Raw genomic sequence first — 13098 nt, forward strand, 5'->3', positions numbered from 1 at the left:
CTTCGCTAATAGGGAGATGCGACTGGAACGTGTGCCTAGACTGGGGTGATCGGGGGAAGTTGTGGCAAAAGATTAGGACAAGTGAGGGGGTTCTCAGGGGGGTTGTTTTTTGTTGTTGTTTTGTTGGGGGGGTTCCGTGCCTCCTCCCCTCGCTAAATCCGCACGGGCTCGCTAGCGGAGATAACGGAGATAACGGCCCCGCCGCGCTGGAAGGCGGGTTCTGTGCAGGAGGTGAGGCCAGCGGGGCAGGTCCACCCACTTGAAAACAAAACTTTTTTCCTGCAGGCGCTGAGAGCAGAGACCGGCGCGAGGTCCCCGGAGCCGGCTCGCCGCCCGCCGGGGGCTGGAATGCGGTAGGGTAGGGCCATGTATTGGAAGAGTGACCCGATGTTCGTCTGCAGGCTGGAGGACAAGGACCTGCCCGCGCTCGGGGGCCCGGCGGAGAAGGTGCGCGGGGGGCGGCGCAGCTCGGCGGGGCCGTGGCCTCGGCCGTGGCGCTCCCGCCGGGTGCCGCGGACACCGCGGCCTCCTCCGGGGTCCTGGCGGGACCCGCAGGCATCGGCGGGCCGGACCGGGCCGGCGCGGGGCTCCTGGGCGTGGCGGGGCGCTGACCGTTGTCTCCCCGCGCTCCCGCAGGCCAGCCCCGCAGCCGCTGACGAGGACTCCTGCTCTTCCTCCGCTGCCCTGTCGCCCTCCTCATCGCCGCGGTCCATGGCCTCGGGCTCAGGCTGCGCCCCCGGCAAGTGCGTGTGCAGCAGCTGCGGCCTGGAGATTGTGGACAAGTACCTGCTCAAGGTAAGGGCGCCCGACCCGGAGCCCCCTTCGTCTGGCGACTGCCCTCACCGCCGAAGCCGGAGGGCGGCCTGCTTAGGCAGAGCCTGCCCGGGTGGCCGGTAGCGCCCGGAGAGCCTCGGGGAACCGGGCCCGGTGGGATCCGGGGCTACAGCCCCCCGGGCGGCCCTATCGCTCCGCTCAGCCCTGCCCGCCCCGGACGGCGCGGAGCTGCCGCGGACACGGGAGCGCGGGGTCGCAGCGCGTTTGTTGGCGGTGCTCGGGCCAGAGAAGGGACCCTAGCTGCTGTCGGTGCTTCGGGCGGCGCTGCTGGCTCTGGGCTGCGCGCTCCTGACGCACTGGGAGAAGCGCGGAAGCGAATGGAACGGGGCGTCCCGACCGCGGCCATTCCCGCGCTCTCTCGGTCAGACGGCGGCGGCGCGACCTGCATTTTACTGACACAGGTCTGGGGGGAACGGCGTGAGTCTCAAAGCCAAAAATAACTCTTGAGAAATGGAATAAGTTATTCCTGCAAAAGGTGGCTAACTAATATATTTGAAGGAAACGAGCTGCGTGCGTGCAGAGCTGTTCTCTTGTCTTAGCAATCAGAACCGAGTAAGATATTTTAAAAACAAATAAACAAAACTAAGTGGCTTTAAATATGAAGCGTTACTGCGGGGGGAGGTGTGGGAGAGAAGTTTATTTGCTTTTCGTATTATAGCCGTTAAAATTATTCTGGGTCAGAGTTTTGCCGTCTTTCCTCTCAAAATTGAGAGTTACGATCATGGTAGAAGTCGGTTGATTCCATCAATTTTAGACGAAGTTGTTGTATAGTCGCAAATTGATAGGGGGTAACACCCCTGGAAAGACATCTTGTGTTGTCAAATCATCCGGTTAGGTCTTCGTTGAGGTGGGGAGGTCTAAGTAAAATGCCTGCGGGAGCTAGTGTCCATTTAAAGTGGGGCTGGTGCAGGAGCTGCCGCGCATCCCTGGTTCGGGTGACCCCGTCTCCCTTTCGGCAGCTTGGGCTGGCACAGAACAGGCGGGTGGACAAGGACCAAAACTGACTTGAACTCAATTTCAGTTCTGTTAACTCTCGTGACGTTTTGGCAGCTCATTGATAGTTTACTGATCACTGCTGTCTCCTATCTGAACAACCAGGATAACGGGACTTGGAGCAAAAGACCTCTGAATTATTTAGCCTTGAGTTTAAATTAGCTGCTACTGCTTCTTGTGTAGGCAGAGAGGAATCGATGCCGGTATGCTGGTGTCCAGCAGCAGCACACCTTTCAGCTTCATCAACTGGCAAACAGGAACACAGACAAATGGCATTAAATGGGACAGCCAGGGAAGCTGCTGGTGTCCCGCTCTTTGGAAGTTGTGTAAACTTGTCAGCATGTGGGAAGGTGGCTGCCGACAAGGATAAGGGTTAGGAAAGCATTGGGCAAACGGCAATATTACACCCTGAAGAATGACTGAAATGGGTGATCCCAGCATGGGTGTTGGAGTCCATGCATTGCCTTCTCTGAGGTTTGTCTGGCCATGCTCTGATGAAAGGCACATTCCGGATTACCTCAAATCTGCTTTTCCATAGGGAATATATGGGCTATTTGGTATGAGATGAGAAATTGGCTCAGTGGGGAGAAACAAATTAAAACATAATCATTCTTTGGTTTTCAGAATTCCTCCTCTACAGTATGGGATTATCCAGAGGGCTATTACTTAATTTGTGTGGTCACTGGGAGTCTTGGGTCGTCAAATCATTTATTTAGGTGATGTGCAATGTCTGTGCAATTAAGGGTTCCTTTTAAAGGAAAGTAGAAATTGAAATAATTGCTCTCATTTTATTTTTTTTATATGCCCAAAAATGATATGTAAGTTTCCAAAAATGCTGATTTCTACCGCATTCCATGACTATGTTTAGTTTTGCTATGGACATACTAAAGAAATATTGAACTTGCTATTAAAACACCTGCTGCTGTTTTGAAACTCAGATGCCATTCACCAAATTTGCTTTAACAGCAACAGGGCAAATGGAGGAGTGGGTGTTTTTCTATTTGACAGACCTTTTTCCCCTTCAATACTCGTGTTTTAAAATTTTAAATAACTTTGTAATGTTTGTTTTTTGTTAGGCAGGAATCTGTACAGACTAGGAAATAGAAGTGTGTTAGTTAGTTGCCTTTCTAAGGTCACATAAGGCCAAAATTTGCTCTCTTACTCTAGTGCTATGGGAACAGAACTGGCCACAAAGCACCTGCATGGAACTTGTATCTCTTGCTTCCTCTTCTACCGCTTTTAATTACAAACCCATGAAAGCTTATTCTGAAGACTTGAATCAAATTCGTTTACCTTCAATAAACGTGCAGTTCCATAGAGAAAACATCTTGCATTCAAGATAACTTTTCTGTGAATCATGGTGCATATAACATTTGATCATTTCTGGAAAAACCCCGGGGTTTGTAAATATAAAATGCAATATTGGTAGTACGGGTATTGAGGGGTGGTTTTTTGTTGGGTTTTTGCAGGTGAATGACCTCTGTTGGCACGTGCGCTGCCTCTCATGCAGCGTTTGCAGAACGTCCTTGGGAAGGCACACCAGCTGCTACATCAAAGATAAAGACATCTTCTGCAAACTTGATTATTTCAGGTATATCATACAGGAATATAATTTATCAGATAACTTGTTATACTTGCTTGTTTCTTTTCACTTCAGCCACAACTGAAATTCACTTGAGACTTTTTCATTTGCTAGGTTTATTTTCAGCAGTTTAAACTATGGCTTTTCTTGAGGAGGGACTTGGGGAACCCTAAGTCTGTGTAACGTGACCTCCTGCTAAGTCTCCAATCTGCCTTTCCCCTGTTGCACATAGCTGCTGTATTTATCCCATCACTCACTCGTGTATGCATGGAGGAGTCCCTGCTGCAGTTTGGTTGTAAAGCCATCCTGTGTGCAAAGAGTCGTCCTTGGATAATGCTGGCTGAGAATGCAATGTAAAATTGAGATGATCTGTTTGGAGCAGTTCTTCACTGGTGTAGGGCTTAAGGCATCACAAGGAGCTGTAAAATCAACCCAGAATAAATCCCATTATAGTGAAAAAAAGCTTTCAGCAGTTACACTTTTCTGTGATCAGTTTGATTTAGAATGTGATTCCTTCAAAATTACAGGCTAATCTTGCAAGGAAGAATATTATTTGTGTTGGCAATGGAGTACTCAGGATGCAGAGTTTTTGATCCAGAAAGCAGCAAAAATTGCTGCAGTTAATTTTGATGTGATTGCTAGTACTTCTCTAGTTGGATTGCTAGACCAAACTATCTCTGGGGTTCTCAGGTGTGCAGTGAATAGATTGCATCCAGCTAGTCAAGTTTGAGACATAGTGGGAGGGGGCAAGCTGAGTGCTGTAAACTTCTGAAAAAACTAAATTTGTGGGACTTGAAAAAAATTTGGGTCTGCAAAGATCTTGGGGACAAATTCTTATCTAAATAATCAACATATTTTGATGGCTACTTTCCTCTTCAAAGAGAAATTTTCTAGTGTAATAATGCAGATTTTCTAGTTTATTTAAAAATCATAATGTGATGTGAATTGAGGAAATAACTATGAAGATGCAGGTTTTCCCCTGTCTGCTGAAGATGCTAAAGATTAGTAAAGGGGTAATCTAGCTAAATATATTAATTCAGACTACCACTAGAATAATGTGAAATACATTTGAAAAACTGGAAAAATTTTCAAGAGTCTGCTGTTTCCATCTTTCAGCTTTTAAGAGTAATTATCTTTATAAAAGGAATGATGAGGAGCTATGAATTCACGTAGCAGTTAAAATGCTTTGATTTTGCTCTTTGCCTTCTGAAAATACTAACCTCTGTATTTCAGTAGCGTCTTGCCTTAAGCTAGCATATAGAAACTTGCTGATTTTCCTTTTTTTTGCAATGCCAGCGCAGTCGTGCTGTGGGCTTCAGCCGCGCTGCCACAGCCCGGTCACCCCAATCCTGTGGGGGCCTGGCAGTGCCCGGGCCCGGTCTCAGCTTCCCCGGTTCTCGTTGTGGGGGCCTGGCAGTGCCCGGGCACGGTCTCAGCTCCCCCGGTCACCCCAATCCTGTGGGGACCTGGCTGTGCCCGGCCGGTCTCAGCTCCCCCGGTCACCCCAATCCTGTGGGGCCTGGCGGTGCCCGGGCGGTCTCAGCTCTCCTGGTCACCCCAATCCTGCGGGGGCCTGGCTGTGCCCAGCCGGTCTCAGCTCCTCTGGTCACCCCAATCCTGCGGGGACCTGGTGGTGCCCGGGCCCGGTCTCAGCTCCCCCGGTTCTCATTGCGGGGGCCTGGCGGTGCCTGGCCGGTCTCAGCTCCCTCGGTCACCCCAATCCTGCGGGGGCCTGGCTGTGCCCGCCCGGTCTCAGCTCCCCCGGTCACCCCAATCCTGCGGGGGCCTGGTGGTGCCCGGGCCTGGTCTCAGCTCCCCCAGTTCTCGTTGCTGGAGCCTGGCTGTGCCCGGGCCCGGTCTCAGCTCCCCCAGTTCTCGTTGCTGGAGCCTGGCTGTGCCCGGGCCCGGTCTCAGCTCCCCCGGTTCTCGTTGCGGGGGCCTGGTGGTGCCCGGGCCCGGTCTCAGCTCCCCCGGTTCTCATTGCGGGGGCCTGGCGGTGCCTGGCCGGTCTCAGCTCCCCTGGTCACCCCAATCCTGCGGGGGCCTGGCTGTGCCCGCCCGGTCTCAGCTCCCCCGGTCACCCCAATCCTGCGGGGGCCTGGTGGTGCCCGGGCCTGGTCTCAGCTCCCCCAGTTCTCGTTGCTGGAGCCTGGCTGTGCCCGGGCCCGGTCTCAGCTCCCCCGGTTCTCGTTGCGGGGGCCTGGCGGTGCCCGGGCCCGGTCTCAGCTCCCCCGGTTCTCCTTGCAGGCGCTACGGCACTCGCTGCTCGCGCTGCGGGCGCCACATCCACTCCACGGACTGGGTCCGGCGGGCCAAGGGCAACGTGTACCACCTGGCGTGCTTCGCCTGCTTCTCCTGCAAGAGACAGCTCTCCACCGGAGAGGAGTTCGCGCTGGTGGAGGAGAAAGTCCTCTGCAGAGTACATTATGACTGCATGTTGGACAATTTGAAAAGAGAAGTTGAAAATGGTAACATACTGCTTAAGAAATATGTTTGTGGTTCAGATTTAATTAAATTGTTGAGGTTTGCTCCATTTTCCACACTGGGAGATAATTGGCTGGTTTTACTAAGACTGGAAGCACAGGTACTTGAATCAAAGTAATGGTAAATTATTTCATATTCAGGGGATTTTATTTGTTTGCTTTGGTTTTGCAATTTTGGTTTGGGTTGGGTTTTTTGTTTGGTTGGCTTTCTGGTATTTTTTTTTTTTTGGGGGGGGCATTGCTTTTTTGTTTTCTTTTAGTGCTTTGGGTTTTTTTAGTCTGCAGAACTTGTCTTGTATCCTATGGAAAACAAAATATCAGCATATCCTGTTGATAAAATATCATGTTACATTTATTTCTTCCCTCACTTGCAAGGGAGTTGTTTAGGGCATAATGTGTTATGATGCTAGATCAATTGAATTTTGAATAGGTTATGTTTTTTTAAAGCTGAAATTCAGCTGACCAACTACTGTTGGTTATTGCTGGAGAACAGCCTGACTTACAGCAACATTGTGAATGTTTAGAAGGCAGTGTTGTTTTCTTTTTAATGTTTCAGGTAATGGGATTAGTGTGGAAGGAGCATTACTAACAGAACAAGATGTTAATCATCCAAAACCAGCAAAAAGGGCTCGGACCAGCTTCACAGCAGATCAGCTCCAGGTAGAGATACTGCTAAAAACTTGTGTAGCTTAGGTTAAGCCGGACATGGGCACTGAAGCAATAGAAAGTTTTATGCATACAGGGGGAAAGAAAAGCTTGAATGCTTTAAACTACTTCATAAACTATCGAGACACAGCATGTTTCTGGAAGTTTACCATGAAATAGTACTCTTTGAGCTCTTTATTTCCCTGGGGGAAGGTTGTAATTCTGAAGAGTGGAAACAAAAAAGGTGGTTCTATTTGATTGCTCGATGAAATCTATTTAATCAGCCATTTACATCACTAAGCATAATAAAAAAAAATATTCTTTAGATTATGTAATGTGAAAAGTTTTTCTGAAGATGGCTACTGTATGTGACTTCAAGACATTAATAAGATGGAAGTTGGAATTGTTGTAGTGCCTGCATCTCCTCCACTTTCCAGGTTTCTTGTCTTTTTGTTGCCTTGACAAGAGTTAACTTCTATTGAGACAGTTTAGAGCTACTTCAAACTCTAGATAACCACTTGAATTAGCTTTCTAGGGAAAAACTCTAAGATAGGGCCAGCTTCCAACGAAAGAGGGGATGGTGGGACAAGATTTAGAGGTTTTAACCTGTAGTGAGAAGGAAGTTGTGACTTTCTACCTAATCCTGACTGTACATCCCTGCCTTCAGTTTAGCAGGTTTTTGACTTTCTGGTAACAAGAGTTATTTTGTTGGCCTGTCCTCTAATAGTGAAAGCAGTTGAGAAACTCATCTTGAGGTGTAATAACATGTGAGGTGTTAAGGTAGTGCTATAAAAAAGGGCATGGAGTTGTTCAAAGCTTCTGTTATAGTCATGACTGGAGAGAGGAGGTGGTGTTAAAACACAAAACAAGCATGTAAACAATAATCCATCTGGGTGCACAGGGCAAGGGCTCTGGGCATTGAGCTTGAACTTCAGCAAAATGGAGCTTTTTTGCCCAGCAGAAGCTGAAAGGGAGAGAAGATCAGCCATTAGGATGGGAACTGTATTCAGGGGCTCTTCACAGCTGCTGTCATTCAAATTTCCATGTTCCCTTCTTTGCCTGTTTAAAGTAGATTGTAACATACTTTAACAGGTGTTTGAGGTCTTATGGCATCTTGTTAGTTCATGTTACTTTCTCTCTGCTTGCTGTACCTCTGTACCTCTGTACCTGTCCTCGAGGCTGCTATAAGACTTTACTTCCAACAAGAGAAACACTGGGACAAGTGCACTGTCAGAGTTGGCAGCATGTAATTATCTCACAAAGTACTGGTACAGAAGAATGTCCACACTTTTCTGATGGTTTTGTTCTTTAGCACCTCCCAGGACCTGAAAAGGCTCAGAATGCTGGAGAGGCAGTTTGGATAAGGGCTGGAGTGACGGGACAATGGGGAATGGCTCCCACTGCCAGAGGGCAGGGATGGATGGGATATTGGGAATCAGGAATTGTTCCTGGCAGGGTGGGCAGGCCTGGCACAGGTGCCCAGATTTGCTGTGGCTGCCCCTGGATCCCTGGCAGTGCCCAAGGCCAGGCTGGACACTGGGGCTGGAGCACCTGGGACAGTGGGAGGAGTGGGAGGTGTCCATGCCCATGGCATAGGGTTGGAACAAGGTGAGCTTTTAAGGTTCCTTCCAACCCCAACCAGTCTATGATTCTATGAAAAATTACAAAAGTAAATAGTCTGTATCTTCAAAGATGAAGCCAGGCAAAGTTTGATGGGTCAAAAATCCAAAAAACAAAATAATGCTTTGAAATTGCTGAAGATACCCTGCAGAAATCCATGAAGCCCTACTTTCATAAACAGGCCGAATCCTTAAAGCCTGTGAAAGTTTTCAGTGTGCAGGCCAAATTGACATTTACTTCCTCAGAAAAAAGGTGTAATTTATATTCTTAAGAGAAGTCCTGACTACTTCAATTTTCTGTCAAAAGATGAGTGGCCAAACCATCAGAAAGGCCAGGTTAGCCACAGTGGAGCCTGTTTCTTGGGGTGGTAAAAGACAAAGGAAACAGCATTCCTGTATCCTCCATGGAGATGTAAAGAAGATCAATTATTCCATTTAACATAGGATGCAGATAGTGGTTGACAGGTTCAGAGTGGTGGATCATGGCTCATGCCTTTTTATGCTGTGGTCTGCTGCTATAGGTATTTATTGAGCATATTTGAGTTGCTCTGCAGTAAATTTTCTCCTATAGTTCTTTTAATGCAGTCTTACAGAGGACTTCTTCCAGTTTTTACTACTACCAAGCAGAATGGATTTCTCTAATTTCTGATAAATGTCACAGCTCAGTCAAGCATAGCAAGGACTTGTACTTTGGCTTTGGGAGATTTTTTTTTTTTTTAATGTATTGAGTACTCTCTAGAGACTAGTGATCACAAAAAGTTTCCTGAAGACAAGCAAGGAGTAGTACCTTAGTCTGAAAATACTGTCTAATGTGGCTTTTGATACAAATGCTCCTGCAATCTCGTGTCTTGCCTTTTCAGGTTATGCAAGCACAGTTTGCTCAGGACAACAATCCAGATGCACAAACACTTCAGAAACTGGCAGAAAGAACAGGCTTGAGCAGGCGTGTTATACAGGTAACAGTGTGAAGTTCCTTGACTCACAGTCTGGTACTCATCCATTGGAAATGTTCAACCAAATTTTTTTCTAAGGTTATTCTAACATGGAAAAAGATCCTAATCTCTTTTAACTTTGGACAACATCCTTAGTCAGGAATAGGTCTAGAACAAGCATCGTAATTTGGAAAACTTGCTATATTCCTCTTGTACTTTGTGTGAAGGGATTAAGTCTTCTAGGAAGAAACTTCTCAGCCAAAACAGTACAGAAATTGGTATTAATTTATTTCAAATATATATTTGACTGCAGTAGTCTGTTCTTAAGACTTGCACTCTTTTGGAAAGCGTCTGTGGTATGACATTAGGAACAAGTGAATATCTAGCCATTTGTTATAGACAGCAGAGTTAAAATATGCACCCATGCCAACCAAAACTGAAACACAAACTCTGAATCCTTGCTTGAAGATGTCTCTCAGCAAAAATATTGATGCATTTTTTAAAATTCACATACACAAATGTGATTTTAAAAATATAATACAAATTATATATTTATATGTTAATATAAATAAAAATTAATTTTGAGCTGCCTTGGCTCATTCTAGCTTGGAAGATTGACAGTGTTTCTATAGAAATGACGTATCTGGCTGCTGCAATCAATCCTTAAAAAAAAAGAAGGAAACCTTTTCCATGTGAAAAGGCCAAGTGGGTATTGTGTGTGAAAGATGCTTTGCTGGCAGTAGCTCCCGGCAGGGAGGCGCTGGGTCCCAGCAGGGCTGCAGGTGATGAGATGTTGCTTGGCCTGGGCACGCCGGCCCTGGAGATGCCCAGCCCTGTCCCTGTCCTTGGTGGGTGCTGGCTACTGAAAATGCATTCCTGACTTGACCACGCTTGTACGTTCAGAACGTCAGCATTGCATCAAAGGCCAAATGAACTATGCAAACTCAGCTTAAGATAAACTCCAAGGTGGTTGTTGTTGTGCTAGTATTGAATGTGATGTATCAATGCGATGTGTGTTTCCCTCTTTTTCAGGTGTGGTTTCAGAATTGCAGAGCACGCCATAAGAAACATGTTAGTCCTAATCATTCATCAACTGCTCCTGTCACAGCAGTCCAGCCCTCCAGGTTGTCTCCACCCATGTTAGAAGAAATGGCATACTCTGCATACGTACCCCAGGATGGGACTATGCTCACTGCTCTGCACAGCTACATGGATGGTAGGTATAACAGCCTCGCTATTTTTCTCCTCATAAAAACGTTATCAGCTGTAGCAAAACCAGTTTACCTTTCTGATTAAAGAAACCCAATGGATATATCAATACTGTACTTGCTATCTACACCTCATTAAGAAAGCAGTAGCCCTTCACTGCAACAGCATGGCTGAAGATCTGAGTATGAAGACCACTATTCGTGCTTCTTCTAGTTTATTAAAACAAGAATAAGAAATTAAATACTTATTTAAACATCTACTTCACATATTTTAATAACATTTAATTTTAATGAAAACTGTTTGGCACCTGCTCCCTGGCTTTTGTCCCATGGACTCTGAGTATGCTCAATCCAGCAAATTCCCTGAAAGCTTCAGCTTTCCTCTCAGTAACACACAATCAGAGAGAGTGGGACAGGCTGGTGGTCAAAAGTGCTTCAATCTTCGTTTGTCTTATGACCCAGCAAGTCTACAAATTTGGGTCCTATTTGTGATTAGGAGGATTGTGAAGGTTTTGGGAGAACCAGGCTGAGCTGCATTTGTGGCCTGAGCTTGTTTTCCTCCAGAGCAGGGGGGTTAAGAGTGGCCAACTGGGGGAGGAGTGCAGAAGCTGGGTTAGGAAAAACACAATTGCTGCAGGGTTGGGACAGTGAACTGTCATTATGAAGTGGATTCACTGATTTTTAATCTTGTGCTATTTTCAATGAAGTTGACTGGTAAATGTTTCTGTTTTTGTAGCTCATTCTCCTACAGCTCTTGGACTTCAGCCTTTGCTACCCCATTCAATGACACAGCTGCCACTAAGTCACACCTAATTCCTTTTCATCAGGGATCTAAACTATTAAAGATGTAACCTTAAGTCACAGTGTATTGAAAATATAATTGGAAAGATATTAATGTTAACTTTTTATTTAACACCCAGAGCATTTTCAAGAAAATTTTTGCCCAAGTATGTACATCTATTTAGCTTGCAAGACACTTTTATGGATTCTGCATAAGTAACTATTAATTGTTTACAAGCCTTATTAAACACCTTTTTGTATTGTCTGGAAGTAGTCTGCTCTAGTTATGTGTGTGTTAATTTATTTGTCATCAAAAGAGCACTTTGCCTAAAAGAAAGGACTGACAATTGTGCAAAATGTTTACAATTCTTTGTGAAATTGTAGTTTATCATTAGGTTTGTATTTGTAAGTTATTGTTAAAAGTATTACCTGTATTTGAGTTGTGTAGAGCCTATATGTTAAAGCTTATTTCTGTGAGTTTACAAAAATAAATTTTGTTTGCAAATATTTTCAAAAAGAACTGAATAAAGTTTCTGCTGTAGCATGCCAAGCAAAAATGTTGCTGTGTCTATGGCTGAACTGTGATCATTTGTCAAGTGCGTAAATTGAATCTTCAATTTTAAGAGAAAGTCCCTGGTATACTGAGGAACATTACACTGAAGTCCTTCAGGAGGGCTCATATCTATTTCCATTGATAGTAAAAATAATTTAATGGATTTATATGGATCTTGAAACACTCCAAATATGTGCTGTACAAGTGGGTACATGCAAAGCAGTGCTGCCTCTGAGGATGCACACCTGGAGGGGGAAGGGAAACTGGGTACCTGTTGGACGGATTTTAATCTGTGGCTTGGCAAGTGGAAAACCTGAAGTTGCATTTGCTTTAACATTTTGAGTCTTTCTTACTTCAGCCTTTGTTTTCTTCCATTTTTTTGTCTTGTGATTTTGTTAAGCAGGGCGATAAATAAGAGGCAATAGTTGAATAGTCTGTTTTTTAAAAGTAAAATCTAGTCTGGCATTTTAACTGACCAGTATCAAACTGCATATGAACAATGACTGGAATTCATTCAAATGGACTACAGTCCATGGTGTTTAGAGCTGTCAATGTGCCAAGAGTGGTAGAACATGTTTTGATATACTAGTTTGATGCGTACAAGTTAGTACAAATTCAACAGGTTTTTTGTCCTCAAAGACTAGTTCCCTTGAATGACTTAAGACAGTTAGATCCCCCTTGCTCACTTAAACTTTTTTGCATCAGAAGGAAACCATATTTTGATAGGGTGTATGTGTCCATATCCCTTTTTTTCCCTCTCCCAACTATGCATTAGTGTCTACTTTGTGAAATTCCTTAATGGTGCTGGTCAAATCATTTCAATTTGGAAAAGGTAGAGTTCTCTGTTGATGAATTTTGTGAGCAGAAATTTGATGGCAAGCTCTGAATTAATAAAGTTCTGTAAGCTACATGCTGGCACTGTTTTAAGTGCTGCTCATAGGTGTCTGAGCTAATCTGAGTAGCCAAAACAATCTCCAGCGGTTTAAGGCTTTTATTACCCTGCCTTTTTTTTAACTTTTTTTCACAAAACACTCAAAATTGGGGCTGTAGTGGAACTTGACTGACCTTACATTTTATTTGAGCATTCATAACTTCTAAATTAAATGCCCTGGGTAGAACATGGAATTCCAGATGCCATTTTCAGTACCTAAGCTAGCTCCAGATATTTGCATGGTACCAAAGTACATGTGTAGCAGTAGACAAACTACTTTTTGTTCATTTGTCTGATGTGAAGTTTTACCAGTTAAATGCTAAATAATGTTAATTTAGATGTTAACATAAATTGGTAATTTGAATTGCAACATGGGCATTTGCACTGAGCCCCTTTAAGAAAAGGTAATTATTCAGTCTTATTTAAAGAACTGAGTAGCTTCAGCTTGTCAGAAACAAAAGCAAGTTTAAGCTTATTTATGAAACATCTCCTTCTGTTCAGTTCCAAAGTCAGAACAGGATTAAAGTACATGGGGGAG

General features: G+C 45.1%; 1 protein-coding gene across 1 annotated transcript; it reads left to right on the forward strand.

Annotated features, from left to right (window-relative positions):
- The first annotated feature begins 298 nt into the window (after nucleotides 1-298).
- LHX8 (LIM homeobox 8) lies at nucleotides 299-11593 on the forward strand. The gene is made up of 8 exons (XM_063165194.1): nucleotides 299-447; nucleotides 637-795; nucleotides 3297-3418; nucleotides 5657-5877; nucleotides 6449-6552; nucleotides 9017-9112; nucleotides 10121-10304; nucleotides 11033-11593. The coding sequence occupies exons 1-8, from the start codon at nucleotides 367-369 to the stop codon at nucleotides 11107-11109; spliced, it is 1044 nt and encodes a 347-aa protein (XP_063021264.1). The 5' UTR covers nucleotides 299-366; the 3' UTR covers nucleotides 11110-11593.
- The last annotated feature ends 1505 nt before the right edge of the window (nucleotides 11594-13098 follow it).

The sequence above is a fragment of the Melospiza melodia genome, chromosome 11 (assembly GCF_035770615.1).
Source record: "Melospiza melodia melodia isolate bMelMel2 chromosome 11, bMelMel2.pri, whole genome shotgun sequence".
Lineage (NCBI taxonomy): Eukaryota > Metazoa > Chordata > Aves > Passeriformes > Passerellidae > Melospiza > Melospiza melodia.

Excerpts from the sequence above, each read along its gene's own strand:
- LHX8 (XM_063165194.1), top strand. The coding sequence starts at position 367 with ATGTATTGGAAGAGTGACCCGATGTTCGTCTGCAGGCTGGAGGACAAG. Across the intron at positions 5,878-6,448 it reads GAAAAGAGAAGTTGAAAATG|GTAATGGGATTAGTGTGGAA; the intron begins GTAACATACTGC and ends TTAATGTTTCAG. Across the intron at positions 6,553-9,016 it reads TCACAGCAGATCAGCTCCAG|GTTATGCAAGCACAGTTTGC; the intron begins GTAGAGATACTG and ends TTGCCTTTTCAG.